At 40.1% G+C, this 19,617-nt stretch overlaps 3 protein-coding genes across 3 annotated transcripts; all 3 read right to left on the reverse strand.

Annotated features, from left to right (window-relative positions):
* Positions 1 to 1,811: 1,811 nt before the first annotated feature.
* LOC311033988 (protocadherin beta-5-like) lies at positions 1,812 to 6,659 on the reverse strand (the record flags this gene model as incomplete). The annotated part of the gene is given in 3 exon segments (XM_084041726.1): positions 1,812 to 2,696; positions 2,699 to 2,703; positions 6,374 to 6,659. Coding segments are annotated over 3 exon segments (1,176 nt in total).
* A 3,563-nt stretch (positions 6,660 to 10,222) lies between these two features.
* LOC311033990 (protocadherin alpha-7-like) lies at positions 10,223 to 16,158 on the reverse strand (the record flags this gene model as incomplete). Its single annotated transcript, XM_084041728.1, has 2 exons — positions 10,223 to 12,244; positions 15,787 to 16,158. 2 exons carry the CDS (start codon positions 16,156 to 16,158, stop codon positions 10,223 to 10,225), a joined length of 2,394 nt encoding a protein of 797 aa, XP_083897854.1.
* A 1,042-nt stretch (positions 16,159 to 17,200) lies between these two features.
* On the reverse strand, positions 17,201 to 19,582 carry LOC311033991 (protocadherin beta-15-like; the record flags this gene model as incomplete). The annotated part of the gene is made up of 1 exon (XM_084041729.1): positions 17,201 to 19,582. One exon carries the CDS (start codon positions 19,580 to 19,582, stop codon positions 17,201 to 17,203), a length of 2,382 nt encoding a protein of 793 aa, XP_083897855.1.
* Positions 19,583 to 19,617: the final 35 nt, after the last annotated feature.

Here is a 19,617-nt window from a genome sequence, read left to right on the forward strand (position 1 = left end):
TGTGTGTGTGTGTGTGTGTCATTCTGTCTTGTCTGTGTACAGCTAATCTCTGGCACCGTTCGCTTGATCGCAGCGAAACTGTGCACACACAGTCCCTGGATGCCAAAGCCGAACCTCTGCTCCAAATTTTTCACATGGGCCTGTTATAGCGCCACCAGGAGGCCGATTTGTGCAAAACACATTTTTGAACAGTTCTCCTACAAATTTTGGCCCAAAATCCCCCAAATCGGTACACAGTATCTCTATAGTCATTAAAAGAAACGTCTCATTTCAGATTTTTCATATTCCATCCTGTTTGGCAAAAATTGTCTTTCAAAGTTTGCAGGAGTACTCTGTTTCGAACAAAATGCCTCAAATCATGAACACAGCATGCAATTTCCGTGAAATTTTGCACACACATTCCCATTAGGCCGAGGAAGAAATGCCATTTGAAAATGTTCAAATCAGCCTCATGGTGGCGCTGTAACAGGCCGATTCGTGTTTTTACCTATACCTGCACCGATCAGTGTAAAACTTTGTATGCACACTCTCAAGAGGCCAAGGATAAATCTTTTCCCTGCATTTTTCACATTTGCCTTTTATAGCGTCACCAGGAGGCAGACTTATGTAAAACACATTTTTTGATATTAAGCCTTCATATTTGATCCAAATTTCACGCAAATCGATACACATGATCTCTATAGTCATGTGATCAAGACGGATCTGTTTGATTTTTCATATGCCATCCTGATTGGCTAACATTGACATGTAATGTTTGCAGGAGTGGCCCGTTTTGAACAAAATGCTGCAAGTCATGAATGCAGCGTCCGATTACGGTGAAACTTTGAACGCACATTCACACTATGTTGAGGAACAAATGCAACCCTTTTAACATTGGCCTGTTATAGTGCCACCAGCAGGTCAAATTTAGCAAAACACATTTTTAGAACAAAATGCCTCAAATCATGCATGCAGTGTCCGATTGCCGTGCAAGGCCTAGGAATAAATGGCATCCTTTTCACATTGGCCTATTATAGCGCCACCAGGAGGCCATAATAACCTACCTGACCTGGCGGAGACTTGTGCTCCGAGGAGCACTTTTTCTAGTTGTATCTAAAATTAGGCCTACTGTATTAGCTACTTCAATACACCCTAATTTTAATATGCCTACGCCTGGGAAAAATAGGTCCTAACGAGCGCTGCATTTCAAACTGGAATTTTTGCTTCAATGGTCAATTAACTAACAGTGGTACAGTCCTTCAGTTTCAGTACCATGGACAGCAGCCACTCATATTGGGGCCTTGTTCTAATATTGTAGAGTAGACTATATTGTTTGAGTTAATGTGATAAAAGTGATTATAAAAACAGCCAAAGACGCACAACAAAACGATAAATCCAACAGTAATAGATATCACATACTTAAAATAATAACTATATGGCTGATGTTGACAATGGAAAATGAAGTAACACTGGTAAGGGTAAGGTCATTCATGGGTTTCAGTACCATGGACAGCAGCCCTTCATATTTGGGCCTTTTTTTCTAAAATTGTATAGATAGACCGTAGTTAATGTGATGAAAGTGATTAAAAACTGCCAAAGTCTCAAAAAAAAAATAATCCAATACTAATATATATCACATACTTACAATTTGTAATAGCAAAGTTAAAGCAACAGGTGTGTGTGCGTTATGATAGGACAACGTTTCATGTCATGTGTACGTATACAAAACAACAAAACAAGATCTCAGATCCTAAATGAAAAAATGACAAATATACATGTTAATATACCCCAATACTTATTCAAAATATCCAATTATAAAGACACGAACGCAATTAATGAAGAAGCCATGCATATGGTTGGTTATTCCTTACCTCACCAGATGCACACCTCTTGTCAGAGACCACTAGAGTATTCCCATTGCTGCCAGGAACTATAGTAGAACCAATACTCATTCTGGGTCCAACTAACATGTACCGTCTGTCTCCAGATCTGTACTGGATGCTGTGGCACAGTGTCCCATCATAATTTGCTTCTTGTAAATATTTAGACGAATAGTCTGTAGATTTAGAGCACTGCATTACAATTAACACGACGATACTGATGGCAAAAAGTATTGAAACTGAGCCCAAAGTTATGATCAAATAAAATGTCACGTTGTCCTCTTCATCTTTTGCTGCAGTTTTAACATCAGAAACTGCAAAAGCCTCTTTGGGCTCCACAACCTTGACATTCACAGTAGCTGTTGCTGAGAGTGAAACGTTCCCATTGTCTTTTACCAGTATGACCAGTTTATGTTCAGCCTCGTCTGTCTCTGTGAATGAGCGAAGTGTTCTTATCTGTCCTGTATAGCGGTCCAAAGCAAACAAGCTGTGGTCAGTAACTTCCTGAAGTGAATACAACAACCAGCCGTTATATCCTACATCAGCATCATAGGCTCTCACTTTAGTCACCAAATGTCCTGCGTTCACATTACGAGGAATTTCCTCCACACCTTCAGCAGTACCGTTAGCACTGACTGGATACAAGATGACTGGAGCGTTGTCGTTCTGATCCAGAATGAATACCTGCACTGTGACGTTACTGCTTAGCGACGGAGTTCCAGAATCTTTGGCAACAACTTGGAAATCAAATGCTTTTACTGTTTCAAAATCAAAGCCTTTCAGTGCCAATACATCCCCATTTTCAGAATTAATATTTAAAAATGGTGACACCTTATTCTTATCACTGTCATCTCTGACAATATAATACGAAATTAATGCGTTTTGATTCTCATCTTGGTCAAAAGCTCTAACTGAAAATATTACTGATCCTGGATGATTATTCTCGGTAACATAAAACATGTAGGGGCTCAGTGAAAACGCTGGATTGTTATCATTTACATCTGACACTATAACACTTATTGTTGTCATAGATGACAAGGCCGGTTCACCTGCGTCTTTAGCAACTATTGTTACATCATAATGAGGCTGCTGTTCTCTGTCCAACCTGGCCTTGGTTACTATAGAGTACATGTTATCTTGTATCGATGGAGTTAAAGTAAAGGGGACCTCGTTGCTGATAGAGCCAACAACCTTCCCGTTCAGTCCAGAGTCAAAATCTGTAATGCTGATGAGAGCAACTGTTGTTCCGGGTCTGGAATCTTCAGATATTGCGCTAGATAAGGATGCGACCTCAATCTGAGGCGAGTTGTCATTCAGGTCCACAATTTGAATGAAAACGCTTTTGTCTGATGTCAGTGGAACTGGACCCCTGTCAGATGCCTGTATGTCAATTTCAAAGCTTTCTTCTGATTCAAAATCAATTAGACCTTTAACAGTAATGTCGCCCGTATTCGTGTCTATGTCAAAAAGTCCCCGCACTTTGCTATTTGCATGGCGACCAAACGAATAAAAAACCTCTCCATTTAGACCCTCATCCATATCGGATGCATTCACTTGAATTACCTGTGTGCCAATTGGGGAGTTTTCATTCAGTGTTACAGAGTATACGTCTTTATTGAAAACGGGAGTATTGTCATTTATATCTAAAACATGTATTGATAGTTTGACTGTTCCAGACAATGGAGGCTTCCCCCCGTCTATCGCTGTAAGCAGCAGTTGGTGTCTATTACTAGTTTCTCTGTCCAATTGTTTATTTAAGTACAAAATTGGAACTTTTCCATCCTTGCCTCTATCCTTTACCTCCAAGCGGAAATGGTCATTAGAGCTAAGTTTATATTGCTGCACAGCGTTTACGCCACCATCAGCATCGCGTGCAGGCTCCAGCTGAAATCGTGCGCCTGGCAGCGCTGACTCTGAAATCTCGAGCTTGCCTTCATTCTCTGGGAAGCTGGGAGAATGGTCATTTACATCCAGTATCTCCACTCCAATATAATGAATTTCCAGGGGGTTCTCAAGTACTGTTTTCAGATTGATGAGACATACACTGATCCGTTCACATACCTCTTCTCGGTCTATTTTATGTTTCACATAAAGCATCCCATCATTCTGATTGACGTGAAACAATGGCTCAGTTGATCCAGACACAATGCGGAACCCTCTCTCTTTGATGATACCGATATCTATTCCAAGGTCCTTTGCAATATTCCCAACAAGAGTCCCCTCTTTAAGCTCCTCGGATATCGAATACCTTATCTGCGCTGAGGCTCCAAAAACCCAAACCAAGGCAACCACGAAAACGACCAACTGCCTTCGACCTCGCCATGCATCTTGTCGCCTTTGTTCCATGTTTTAGAATGAAAACTCAACTCCAGTTCATCTGCTATTCCTCAGTAGCCATACGTTCCGTACCCATTGGAGATGAGATCAGGCCGATATTTATTCAATTTATGTTTCATTCAGCTTATATTAGACTTCGACGCTTATAGGCTAGCTAAATGTTTATCCTCCTGCAACTGAATAAGAGAAGGTGGGCGGACACATACACTCATGACACTCATGCCGAAATAAAAGGTGTGGTTTCATTCCAGCTGGGTACTGCCACCATGCGAACTCTTCAATATATTACACTATGTATAGAAACAATGCACCTTGTAGTGCCCTCTAGTTAGAACGGGCAAATATTCACAGAGCAAAACATGTGTGAAATGTGTGAAAAATATAAACTAACCAGAAAACCTCATAACTAGACAATTTAGAAAAAATATTAAACTATCTTGTCCAACTGTTAAGCATTTGTGTCCCAGTAAAAAAAAAATCACACCCAGTGTGAAAGGGGGCGGTGTGGTCACAGTGGTCATCACAGTGATGGAAGTGATTCATTTTTAAAAGTCCATACTGCTATTCATAGGGCTGCACATGTGTCATGTGTTTCGCTAGCCAATCACAGTCCTGAATTTGCAAAGTCAGCCAATCACATTACAGCTAGTGGTGATGACACTAGCTGTAATGTGATTGGCTGACTTTGCAAAAGTATAGATTTGCATTGACTGTGGAAGGTTAGGGTTGTAGACTGCGTTGTAGACTATTGGCCAATCACGGTGCAGGATTGGTCAGTGTCCAAACCTCACTTATAGGGGGCGGTTACACCGCCCCAAAAATATATTAAAAGTTTAAAACCTTTCATTCACAATTAAGCGTGAGTAGGCCTATACCAAGCCAATCAGACAGTTTCAATTTGCAGTTAGTGAATAAGAAATTGCTTTCATAGTAGACTGAGGGTATGTTTGCTTGAGTCTAATCCTCACAAATGTGTACGTTACAGTTTTGTATCATTAAATGTCATTTCTCCTTTCAACTTTATCTTATTATATTAATAGGAATGAAAAGGCAACAGGTGTGTGTGTGTGAGAGAGAGAGAGAGAGAGAGAGAGAGAGAGAGAGAGAGAGATGTATACGTATGTATTATGATTTATTTCAGCACCATGGACAGCGATTACTATGTTCAGAGACTGCACTGAATTGATTTACTGCTCAGATCCCAAATAATGCCATTTCTACACAAGTTCATATCCCTGACAAGAAGACATCTTCAAACAACCCATACACAACAACACAGCAATTACAGAAGCCATGCATACCGTTAAGTGTATTCCTTACCTCACCCGATGCACGTCTCCTGTCAGGGACCACTAGTGTATTTCCATTGCTTCCTGGAACAATAGTAGAACCTATACTCATTCTGGGTCCAACTAACATGTACCGTCTGTCTCCAGATCTGTACTGGATGCTGTGACACAGTGTTCCATCATAATTTGTCTCTTGTAAATGCTTAGAGGAATAGTCTGTAGATTTAGAGCACTGCATTATGATCAAAACGATTATGCTGAAGATAAAAAGTGTTGAAACTGAGCCCAAAGTTATGATCAAATAAAATGTCATGTTGTTATCATCTTCATCTTTTGACACACTTTTAACATCAGAAGCTGCAAAAGCCTCTTTAGGCTCCACAACCTTGACAATCACAGTAGCTGTTGCTGAGAGTGAAACGTTTCCATTGTCTTTTACCAGTATGACCAGTTTATGTTCAGCCTCGTCTGTTTCTGTGAATGAACGAAGTGTTCTTATCTGTCCTGTATAGCGGTCCAACGCAAACAGACTGTGGTCAGTAACCTCCTGCAGTGAATATAATAACCAGCCATTATATCCCACATCAGCATCATAGGCTCTCACTTTAGCCACCAAATGTCCTGGGTTCACATTACGAGGAATCTCCTCCACACCTTCAGCAGTACCGTTAGCACTGACTGGATACAAGATGACTGGAGCGTTGTCGTTCTGATCCAGAATGAACACGTTCACTGTGACGTTGCTGCTTAGTGGCGGAGTTCCAGAATCTCTGGCAACAACTTGGAAATGGAATGTTTTCAAAACTTCAAAGTCAAAACTTTTGAGTCCCAAAACATCCCCGGTGTCCATGTTAATATTTAGAAATGATGTCAGTTTAGTGTTATCACCACCATCTCTCTGAATGTGATATGAAACAGCAGCATTTTCGCCATCGTCACGATCAAATGCCTTGACTGAAAAAATCGAGGCACCTGGGGTGTTGTTTTCATTAACATAGAAAGTGTAGGGGCTCAGAGAAAACTCCGGGCTGTTATCATTCACATCTGATACAACAACTGTTATCGTCTTTTCTGATGTTAAGGATGGTTCACCTGCGTCTTTAGCTATTATAGTTATATCATATTGTGATTGTTTTTCTCTATCAAGATGTTTCTTTGTGACCACAGCAAACATGTTTTCTTGTATTGATGGAGTTAATGAGAATTGACTGCTTTCAGCTAGACCTACATTGCTTATAATCTTCCCGTTGAGTCCAGAGTCCAAATCAGTAATGCTAATAAGTGCTACTGTTGTACCTGGTCTCGAATCTTCAGAAATTGCGCCTGACAATGATGTTACCTCTATTTCAGGTTTATTATCATTCACATCTTCAATTTTAATTATGACACTCTTGTCTGTTCTAAATGGAACGTTCCCCTTGTCAGAGGCACGTATATCAATATCATATGTGTTATGTACTTCATAATCTACCTGACCTTTCACAATTATTTCCCCAGTAACAGAATCTATAGAAAACAACTCACGTATTTTACTTTTCACGTTGCTGCCAAATGAATAAACAACTTCGCCATTGGAGCCATCGTCTAAATCAGAGGCATTTACTTGAATGACCGTTGTGCCAACAGGGGAGTTCTCCCGTAGCACAGCAGAATATATATCTTTACTGAAAACGGGCAAATTGTCATTTGTATCTGAAACATCGATGAATATGTCAACCGTTCCAGTTTTTGGAGGTTTACCACCATCAATAGCTGCCAGCGTTAATTTGTGTTTACTTCTTGTCTCTCTATCAAGTGATCTCTGCAAATGTAATATTGGAGTTTTACCATTTATTCCTCTGTCCTTCACTTCTAGGCGAAAATGATCATTTGGACTTAGTCTATACTGCTGTACAGAATTTGTGCCACCATCTGGGTCGCGGGCATCATGCAATTGATATCGTGCCCCTGGCAACGTGGACTCTGAAATCTCTAATCGCTCTTCTTTTTCTGGAAAAATGGGAGTGTGATCATTAATGTCTAGTACCTCTATTGCGATATAATGGACCTCCAGTGGGTTTTCTAATACTGTTTTTAGGTTAATCAAACACACGTTGCTGTCTTCACACACCTCCTCTCTGTCTATTTTGCGGTTCACATGAAGGACTCCGTCGTTCTCATTTACCCTGAACAGGGAATCACCGGTGCCAGACACGATACGAAATCCTCTCTCCTTTAGAATGTTTAGATCTATTCCCAAATCCTTGGCAATATTCCCAACAACAGTCCCTTCTTGAACCTCTTCAGATATAGAATACCTTATTTGTGCCGCAGCCCCGCTGAAACCCAAAAGGACTGTGGTCACAAAGGCAAACCACTGCGTTCGCTCCAGCCATGTTTTCCGTCCTCTTTGTTCCATATTTTGAACCAAAACAAATATAATTCCGAACATAAACTATTCCTCACCAACCCGCCACCTCTCCATCCATTGCAGTAACGAATATTCCCTCTCTTGAATCTGATACCAATTCGTTGATTGCTAGTCCAAAGCTCATGTGGCTGTATAGGTTATATTTTCCGCTGAGATATGTAGGGGCGTACTGACTCACATATGATTGTAATTAGGCCTTATTCTGTAAGGATACCGCCACCATGCGAATCTATGAAATATTGCAGGAATAAATGTTAGCTTACTTTTCATAATTCACATTTGATAGTGTAACACGACTAAAGGTAAATATAATAGGATGAAAAAGACAGGATAGCTGAGTACAACTTCTAGACTTAATTTCTGATTTACACTCAGTGGCAACACAAAACACAAAAGTGAAATAAATAAATAAAACATTTAGAAAATCAGCACACCAGAGACAGCTTCGAGTCCAACATGGATCATTGACAGTGGATCATTTCACTATGTAAATCCCTTCAGAACCTCAGTTTTACTATTGCTCAATACACACTGAGATAAGCCTGGCTGTTAGTGTTACTGGTCAAATGTTGTTGTCTAATACTTTATAATAACTATACACTATTAAGCAATAGTTAAGCATTATTAAATACTTAATTCATGATAAATTCATAATTTGTAAAGCATTGTTTGTTCATATATTACTAAGCATTAATAAACACACTTTTACACACATAAACGTTTTATTCCCAATTAATAACCTAAACGTTAAAGTGCTTAATGATTGTATTGAAATGTTCTATATCACTGCTTCTATGTAATTTATAAATGCTTTATAAAATGCAGAGATAGTCCTGACTTTAGATGGGCTCACACAAAATACTTAACTAATGACTATATCCTAACTACCTTAATGAATCACAAGTTTAAGTATATGAACAAGTGCGTACATTTGAACATATAAGGATTTAGTTTAATACACGTTTTATAAACACTTATAAGGTAGTTACATAGTATAGTTGTTAGTTAGGTATTTTATGTGAGCCCAACCAAAGTCAGGACTATCTATGCCTTATAAAGCATTTAAATGAGATAGAAGCAGTGATATAGAAAATGGCAATGCAATCATTAAGCACATTAATGGTTATCAATTGGGAATAAAACTATTATAACTGTGTTTACTAATGCTTATACTAATGTATGAATAATGCTATACAAATGATGAATTCATGATAAACTAGAAAAAGTGCTCCTCGGAGCACAGGTCTCTGCCAGGTCAGGTACGTTATTCTGGCCTCTTGGTGGCGCTATAATAGGCCAATGTGAAAGGGGTGTAATTTCTTCTTAGGTCTTTCACGGCAATCAGACACTGCATTCATGATTTGAGGCATTTTGAATGTGAAATGTGTTTTGCTAAATTAGACCTGCTGGTGGCGCTATAACAGGCCAATGTCAAATGGGTGGCATTTCTTCCTCGGCCTAGTGGGAATGTGCGTGTGAAATTTCACGGAAATTGCATGCTACGTTCATGATTTGAGGCATTTTGTTCAAAACGGACCAATCCTGCAAACTTTGGAAGCCAACCTTAGCCAATCAGGATGGAATATGGGAAATCGGGCAGATCCGGGTTGATCACATGACTATAGAGATACTGTGTACCAATTTGCATGAGGTTTGGATAAAATCTGTAGGAGTAAGTGAGGCACAAATCGGCCTCCTGGTGGCGCTATAACAGGCCCATGTGAAAAATTTGGGATAGAGGTTCTGAATTGGCATGAGGGAGTGTGTGTGTGCACAGTTTCGCTGCGAGCGGGTCAACGGTGCCGTAGATTAGTTGGTAACACACGGACAGGACACACACGGACGGACGGACGGACGGACGGACGGACGGACAGACAGACAGACAGACATGGGGTAAAACATACTCTCTCGCCATGCCTTTCGGCCTGGCGGAGACGAAAATGAAAAGACCAGCTGAAGCAGATGCTGCAACCCTATCACCAGAGGAAAATATTGTCATTGTACGTTTAAGCACTAATTCAGCACCATGGATAGCGAAACAATGTTTTCTATATGGAGAATAGTTTTCTTTCTTTCTTTCTTTCTTTTTCTGTTCCACAAAATATGATGGAGCAAAAACATAATTTCAAGCACTTTTAAGACATTTCAATCATAATTTTAAGCACATATTATCAATGTAAATCCATTGCAAAATAAATTACTCTGTGAAAATCCTGAGTGGTAATTGAACTATGGAAGCACCACGATGGAACCTTGCAGGAAAATGTGTTTACAAGTTAAATTACTACTCTGGATTTTGCTGTCTATGTAAGACAAACGTGCAAACGTCAACTTTCATGTAATTGCGTAATTAATCTTACCTCTTGAGACACCCGCCTCCTGTCAGAGACCACTAGAGTATTCCCGTTGCTTCCTGGAGCTATAGTAGAACCTATACTCATTCTGGGTCCAACTAACATGTACCGCCTGTCTCCAGATCTGTATTGGATGCTGTGGCACAGTGTCCCGTCATAATTTGTCTCCTGTAAATACTTCGAGGAATAGTCTGTAGGTTTGGAGCACTGCATTACTATCAAAAAGATAATACTTATGAGGAAAAGGACTGAAACTGAGCCCAATGTTATGATCAAATAAAATGTCACATTATTATCCTCTTCGTCTTTTGCATAACTTTTAACATCAGAATCTGCAAAAGCCTCTTTGGGTTCCACAACCTTGACAATCACAGTAGCTGTTGCTGAGAGTGAAACGTTTCCATTGTCTTTTACCAGTATGACCAGTTTATGTTCAGCCTCGTCTGTCTCTGTGAATGAGCGAAGTGTTCTTATCTGTCCTGTATAGCGGTCCAAAGCAAACAAACTGTGGTCAGTAACTTCCTGAAGTGAATACAGCAACCAACCGTTATATCCTACATCAGCATCATAGGCTCTCACTTTAGTCACCAAATGTCCTGCATTGACATTACGAGGAATCTCCTCCACACCTTCAGCAGTACCGTTAGCACTGACTGGATACAAGATGGCTGGAGCGTTGTCGTTCTGATCCAGAATGAATACCTGAACTGTGACATTACTGCTTAGCGACGGAGTTCCAGAATCTTTGGCTATGACTTGAAAATTGAATGTTTTTACTGTTTCAAAGTCAAAGCCTTTCAGTGCCAATATATCTCCATTTTCAGAATTTATATTTAAAAATGGTGACACCTTATTTGTATCACTAACATCTCTGACAATATAATACGATATTAATGCGTTTTGATTCTCATCTTGGTCAAAAGCTCTAACTGAAAATATTACTGCTCCTGGCAGATTATTCTCGGTAACATAAAACATGTAGGGACTCAGTGAAAACACAGGACTGTTATCATTTACATCTGACACTATAACACTTATTGTCGTCATAGATGACAAGGCCGGTTCACCTGCGTCTTTAGCAACTATTGTTATATCATAATGAGGCTGTTTTTCTCTGTCCAACATGGCCTTGGTTACTATGGAGTACATATTATCTTGTATTGAAGGAGTAAAAGTAAATGGGACCTCGTTGCTGATATAGCCAACAACCTTCCCGTTCAGTCCAGAGTCAAAATCTGTAATGCTGATGAGAGCAACTGTTGTTCCGGGTCTTGAATCTTCAGATATTGCACTAGACAACGATGCCACCTCAATCTGTGGCGCGTTGTCATTTAGGTCCATAATCTTAATGAAAACGATTTTGTCTGATGTCAGTGGAACTGTACCCTTATCAGATGCCTGTATATCAATTGCAAAGCTTTCTTCTCCTTCAAAATCAATGAGTCCTTTAACAGTAATTTCACCCGTATTTGTGTCTATATTAAAAAGTTCCCGCACTTTGCTATTTGCATTGCTACCAAACGAATAAAAAACCTCTCCATTCAGACCTTCATCCAAATCCGATGCATTAACCTGAATGAACTTTGTGCCAATTGGTGAGTTTTCGCTCAGTGTTACAGAATAAACTTCTTTATTGAAAACGGGCATATTGTCATTTACATCCAAAACATCTATGGATAGTTTTACTGTTCCAGACAATGGAGGCTTCCCCCCGTCTATCGCTGTAAGCAGCAGTTGATGACGACCACTTGTTTCTCTGTCTAATTGTTTGTGTAAATATAAAATTGGGACTTTTCCATCCTTCCCTCTATCACTAATCTCCAAGCGGAAATGGTCATTAGAGCTAAGTTTATATTGCTGCACAGCGTTCACGCCACCATCGGCATCGCGTGCAGCCTGCAACTGAAATCGTGCGCCTGGCAGCGCTGACTCTGAAATCTCGAGCTGTCTTTCATTCTCTGGGAAGCTGGGAGAATGGTCATTTACATCCAGTATCTCCACACCAACATAATGTATTTCCAGGGGGTTCTCCAGTACCGTTTTCAGATTGATGAGACATACACTGATCCTTTCACATACCTCTTCTCGGTCTATTTTGCGTTTCACATAAAGCATCCCATCATCCTGATTGACGTGAAACAATGGCTCAGTTGATCCAGACACAATACGGAACCCTCTCTCTTTGATAATACCGATATCTATTCCAAGGTCCTTTGCAATATTCCCAACAAGAGTCCCTTCTTTAAGCTCCTCAGATATCGAATATCGTATCTGTGCTGAGGCTCCACCAAAAACCCAAACCAAGGCAACCACGAAAACGACCAATTGCCTTTGATCTCTCCATGTATCTTGTCGCCTTTGTTCCATGTTTTTAGGCAGATAATACAACTCCGTTTCATTTGCTATTCCTCAGTAGCCATAAGTTCCGTACGCATTGCAGTTTAGATCGGACCGAATGTAGGATAAGTTTCATACAGCTTAGATTAGACTTCGACGCGTATAGGCTAGCTACATGTTTTATCCTCCTGCAACTGAATAAGAGAGAGTGGGCGGACACACACACTCGTGCCGAAATAATAGGTGTGGTTTCATTCCAGCTAGGTACTGCCACCATGCGAACTCTTCAATATATTACACTATTTATAGAAACAATGCACCGTGTAGTGCCCTCTAGTTAGAACAGGCAAAAATGCATATCGCAACATGCGAGAAATATAAACAAAAAATATGTCGACCATAAAAACAGAATAATTAAATGTATCCCAGTAAAAAAAAATCACTTATTATTTTCCAAGGTATTAAAACCTTTCATTCACAATTCTAAGCGTGAGTACGCCTATACACAAATCAGACTGTTCCAATTAGCAGTTGGTCAATGAGGCGATGGACTAAAAATTGCTTTCATACAGACTGAGGGTATTTTTGCCTGAGTCTAATCCCCACAAAACTAACTCTTGTATGGCAACAGGTGTGCATGAGATATATATATATATATATATATATATATATATATATATATATATATATATAGAGAGAGAGAGAGAGAGAGAGAGAGAGAGAGAGAGAGAGAGAGAGAGAGAGAGAGAGAGAGAGAGAGAGAGAGAGAGAGAGAGAGAGAGAGAGAGAGAGAGAGAGAGAGAGAGAGAGAGAGAGAGAGAGAGAGAGAGAGAGAGAGAGAGAGAGAGAGAGAGAGAGAGAGAGAGAGAGAGAGAGAGAGAGAGAGAGAGAGAGAGAGAGAGAGAGAGAGAGAGAGAGAGAGAGAGAGAGAGAGAGAGAGAGAGAGAGAGAGAGAGAGAGTGTGTGTGTGTGTGTGTGTGTGTGTGTGTGTGTGTGTGTGTGTGTGTGTGTGTGTGTGTATTATTACGATTTATTTCAGCACCATGGACAGCGATACATGTTTAGGTTGACACTGGACTGAATTAATGAACTGCTCAGATCCCAAATAATGCCATTTTCTAGTTAAAATCGCTGAATAAATCTGCAAACAATTCATACAAAACAACACAGCGATTGCAGAAGCCATGCATACAGTTATGCGTATTCCTTACCTCCCCAGATGCACGCCTCCTGTCAGGGACCACTAGTGTATTTCCATTGCTTCCAGGAACAATTGTAGAACCTATACTCATTCTGGGTCCAACTAACATGTACCGTCTGTCTCCAGATCTGTACTGGATGCTGTGACACAATGTTCCATCATAATTTGTCTCTTGTAAATGCTTGGAGGAATAGTCTGTAGATTTAGAGCACTGCATTATGATCAAAACGATTATGCTGAAGATAAAAAGTGTTGAAACTGAGCCCAAAGTTATGATCAAATAAAATGTCATGTTGTTATCATCTTCATCTTTTGAAACACTTTTAACATCAGATGCTGCAAAAGCCTCTTTGGGTTCCACTACTTTGACAATCACAGTAGCTGTTGCTGAGAGTGAAACGTTTCCATTGTCTTTGACCAGTATGACCAGTTTATGTTCAGCCTCGTCTGTCTCTGTGAATGAACGAAGTGTTCTTATCTGTCCTGTATAGCGGTCCAAAGCAAACATACTGTGGTCAGTAACTTCCTGCAGTGAATATAATAACCAGCCATTATATCCCACATCAGCATCATAGGCTCTCACTTTAGCCACCAAATGTCCTGGGTTCACATTACGGGGAATCTCCTCCACACCTTCAGCAGTACCGTTAGCACTGACTGGATACAAGATGACTGGAGCGTTGTCGTTCTGATCCAGAACGAACACATTCACTGTGACGTTGCTGCTTAGTGGCGGAGTTCCAGAATCTTTGGCAACAACTTGGAAATGGAATGTTTTCAAAACTTCAAAGTCAAAACTTTTGAGTCCCAAAACATCTCCAGTTTCCGCGTTAATATTTAGAAATGATGTCAGTTTAGTGTTATCACCTCCATCCCTCTGAATGTGATATGAAATAACAGCATTTTCGCCATAGTCACGATCAAATGCCTTTACTGAAAAGACGGAGGCACCTGGGGCGTTGTTTTCATTAACATAGAAAGTATAGGGGCTCAGAGAAAACACTGGGCTGTTATCATTCACATCTGATACAACAACTCTTATTGTCTTTTCTGATGTTAACGCTGGTTCACCTGTGTCTTTTGCCATTATAGTTATATCATATTGTGATTGTTTTTCTCTATCTAGCTGCGACTTTGTGACCACAGCAAACATGTTGTCTTGTATAGATGGAGTTATTGTAAAGGGACTGCTTTCAGCTACTTGGCTTATAATCTTCCCGTTGAGCCCAGAGTCCAAATCAGTAATGCTAATAAGAGCAACTGTTGTACCTGGTCTCGAATCTTCCGAAATTGCGCCTGACAGTGATGTTACTTCTATTTCAGGTTTATTATCATTCACATCTTCAATTTTAATTATGACGTTTTTGTCTGTTCTAGACGGGACAATTCCCTGATCAGAGGCCTCTATGTCAATATCATAGGTGTCTTGTATTTCATAATCTACCTGACCTTTCACAATTATTTCCCCATTTACAGAATTGATATCAAAGATTTCTCGTACTTTACTTTTCACATTGCTGCCGAATGAATAAACAATCTCACCATTGGAGCCGTCATCCAAATCCGTGGCGTTTACTTGAATGACTGTTGTGCCAACGGGGGAGTTCTCCCGTAATACAGTGGAATATGCATCTTTACTGAAGACGGGCATATTGTCATTTTGATCTAAAACATCTATAAATATGTCAACTGTTCCCGTCTTTGGAGGTTTACCACCATCAATAGCTGTTAACGTTAATCTATGGTTACTTTTTGTCTCTCTATCGAGTGGTCTTTGCAAGTGTAATATTGGGGTTTTCCCATTTCTTCCTCGATCTTTAACCTCTAAACGAAAGTGGTCATTAGGACTGAGTTTATATTGCTGCAGAGAATTTGTGCCACCATCTGGGTCGCGGGCATCTTGCAATTGATATCGTGCCCCTGGCAACGCGGATTCTGAGATTTCTAATCTTTTCACTTGCTCTGGAAAGATGGGAGAGTGATCGTTAATATCTAGTACCTCTATTGCAACATAGTGGACCTCCAGTGGGTTTTCTAGCACTGTTTTAAGGTTAATCAAACACACGTTGCTGTCTTCACACACCTCTTCTCTGTCTATTTTGCGGTTCACATAAAGGACTCCATCGTTCTCATTCACCCTGAACAGGTTATCACCGGAGCCAGACACGATACGAAATCCTCTCTCCTTTAGAATATTTAGTTCTATTCCCAAATCCTTGGCAAGATTCCCAACAACAGTCCCTTCTTTAACCTCTTCAGATGTAGAATACCGTATCTGTGCCGAGGCCCCGCTGAAACCCAAAAGGACTGTGGTCACAAAGGCAAGCCACAGCGTTCGCTCCAGCCACGTCTTCCATCCTCTTTGTTCCATATTTTTGAAAGAAAATGTATATAATTCCAAACATACTATTCCTCAACAACAAGTCACCTTTACGCCATCCATTAGGGTAACGAATATGTCCACTACTAATCACAATACGTAGATTTTTTTTTTAAACGTCGTTTGCATGCTATTCCAGAGCTGTGGCTGTAGTTTATATTTTCTGATGAGATCTGTAGGGGCGTACTCACTCACATATGAACGTAATTAGGTTCTATTATGAAAGGGTACCGCCACCATGCGATTCTATGAAATATTGCATGTTAGGCCTACCTTACTTTCATTATTCACATTTCAGAGTTTAACCTGACAAAAGATAAGCAGGTCTGACCGTCTTATGACAACAAAACGTCCCTACAACTTCTAGTGGAAAATCCATGACTTAGTTCTGATATACATTCAGTGCTATTTAAATGAAAAGAAATCTGCACAAAAGACAGAGCATGGAGTTTAACTCTGCGACATAGACAGAGCATTGAACCATTAACACGGGGTAAATCCCTTCAGTACACTGAAGATATATGTGGCTTAAGCTTCACACTTAGATAAACATGTCAATGATAAAATGTCATAAGAATGTCATATTAGATGCTAAACGTCAAGTGTCAATATACAATTTAACAAATACCTAAATTGTCAAACATAATACTAAGTGTTTCATGACCTGAGCAAAATCTAAATATAGGCTACAAGTAGATATAACACCATTTCAGCACCATGGATAGCGATATAAATGTTTTTGAGTGTTTTAAAACGAGCATGCGTTCAGAATATGTTGTTTGACACAATCAAAGTTCTATTCCACAATGGTGCTAAGAAATCACAACTTTGAGCAAATATTGTTGAATTAAATCAATTAATTACGCTTTGAAGGTTAAATTACCACTCAGTACCTATATGTGCAAACAGGCTGTAACCCAACCCCTACCATGTATGTATCAGGTTTTGCTTATACTCTTGAGACTTAGCCTAAGAACCTTAAAAATCTCACAACATATAACATTACACTAAAAAAAAATTTTTTTTAAATGCATTAGATGAAAACATGTCTTCTTACCTCTCCGGATGCACGCCTCCTGTCAGAGACTACTAGAGTATTCCCATTGCTTCCTGGAACTATAGTTGAACCTATGCTCATTCTGGGTCCAACTAACATGTATCGTCTGTCTCCAGATCTGTACTGGATGCTGTGGCACAATGTCCCATCATAGTTTGTCTCTTGTAAATACTTGGAGGAATAGGCCGTGGGTTTGGAGCACTGCATTACGACCAAAACGATAATACTTATGAGGAAAAGTACTGAAACTGAACTTAAAGTTATGATCAGATAAAATGTCACATTATTCTCCTCTTCGTCTTTTGTAGACCCTTTAACATCAGAAGCTGCAAAAGCCTCTTTGGGTTCCACTACTTTGACAATTACAGTAGCTGTTGCTGAGAGTGAAACGTTGCCATTGTCTTTTACCAGTATGACCAGTTTATGCTCAGCCTCGTCTGTTTCTGTGAAAGAACGAAGTGTTCTTATCTGTCCTGTATAGCGGTCCAAACCAAACAGACTGTGGTCAGTAACCTCCTGTAGTGAATATAATAACCAGCCGTTATATCCGATATCAGCATCATAGGCTCTCACTTTAGCCACCAAATGTCCTGGGTTCACATTACGAGGAATCTCCTCCACACCTTCAGCAGTACCGTTAGCACTGACTGGATACAAGATGACTGGAGCATTGTCATTCTGATCCAGAATGAACACGTTCACTGTAACATTACTGCTTAGTGCTGGAGTCCCAGAGTCTGTGGCAACAACTTGGAATTGAAACTTTTTCACAGTTTCAAAGTCAAAGTTTTTTACCGCCAATATATCACCATTTTCGGGGTTCATGTTCAGAAATGATGTAAATTTGTTATTATCTCGCCCATCTCTCATTATGGAATAAGAAATAATAGCATTATTGCCCTCGTCACGATCAGATGCCGTTACGGAAAATAATGACGCTCCTGGAGTATTGTTCTCAGTGACATAGAATGTATAGGGGCTCATTGAAAACTCTGGTCTGTTATCATTCACATCTGATACAACAACACGTATTGTACTTTCAGATGATAAGACTGGGTCACCTGCGTCTTTTGCAACTATCGTAACATCATATTTGTTTTGCTTCTCTCTGTCAAGCGGAGACTTGGTGACAACGGCGTACATGTTATCCTGTACAGAAGGGGTTAGTGTGAAAGGGACGTCGTCAATTACATAGCTCATGACCTTTCCATTAAGTCCAGAGTCCAAATCCGTAATACTTATAAGTGCTACTGTTGTTCCTGGTCTAGAATCTTCTGAAATTGCTTTGGATAACGACATCACCTCAATCTCAGGTGCATTGTCATTTAGGTCCGTAATTTTTATAGTGACACTTTTATCAGTTCTAAAAGGTAAGGCTCCTTTATCAGATGCTTGGATATCAATCTCATAACTGTCATCCAACTCATAGTCTATTTGTCCTTTCACGATTATTTCACCTGTGTCCGAGTATACGTCAAATAGGTCTCGTACTTTACTATTGACATTTCCAAAAGAATAAACCACCTCCCCATTTGAACCGTCATCCTTATCGGTGGCATTTAGTTGAATGACTGTTGTACCAATGGGTGAGTTCTCATTAAGTGTCGCAGAATATGTATCTTTTGTGAAAACAGGCATGTTGTCGTTCACATCTAAAACATCAATTAATATCATTACAGTCCCTGATTTTGGGGGCTTTCCCCCATCCATAGCTGTAAGTAGTAGTTGATGACTATTAGTCGTTTCTCTATCAAGTGGGCTTTGCAAATGTAAAATAGGGATCTTACCATCCTTGCCTCGATCCTTCACCTCTAACCTAAAATGAGTATTGCCACTCAATTTATACTGCTGAATAGAATTGACACCCCCATCTGGGTCGTGGGCAGCATGCAATTGAAATGTTGCTCCTGGTAAGGTAGACTCTGAGATCTCAAGCCTTTTCTCTTTGTCCGGGAAGCTGGGTGAGTGATCATTTACGTCCAATATCTCCACGGCGACATAATGGATCTCCAAGGGGTTCTCCAACACGGTTTTCAGATTGATCAAGCACACACTGGTCCGCTCGCATATTTCCTCTCGGTCTATAATGCGGTTCACATGAAGGATTCCATCGTTTTGATTTACACTGAAAAGCGGCTCGGTGGAGCCAGACACGATGCGAAATCCTCGGTCCTGCAAAATATGCACATCTATTCCCAAATCCTTAGCTATATTCCCAACTGCAGTTCCTTGTTTAAGCTCTTCAGATATAGTGTATCTTATCTGTGCCCAGGCCTTGCCAACAAACAACCCAAACACGATAATAAAGGCAACCCACTGCCATCGCAATTGCAATGTGCCTTGTCCTCTTTGTTTCATCTTCTGGGTTAAAAGCACATTTCCAAGTAAACGTG

This window comes from Gymnoscopelus microlampas (genome assembly GCF_963454915.1).
Source record: "Gymnoscopelus microlampas genome assembly, chromosome: 18".
Classification (NCBI taxonomy): Eukaryota; Metazoa; Chordata; class Actinopteri; order Myctophiformes; family Myctophidae; genus Gymnoscopelus; species Gymnoscopelus microlampas.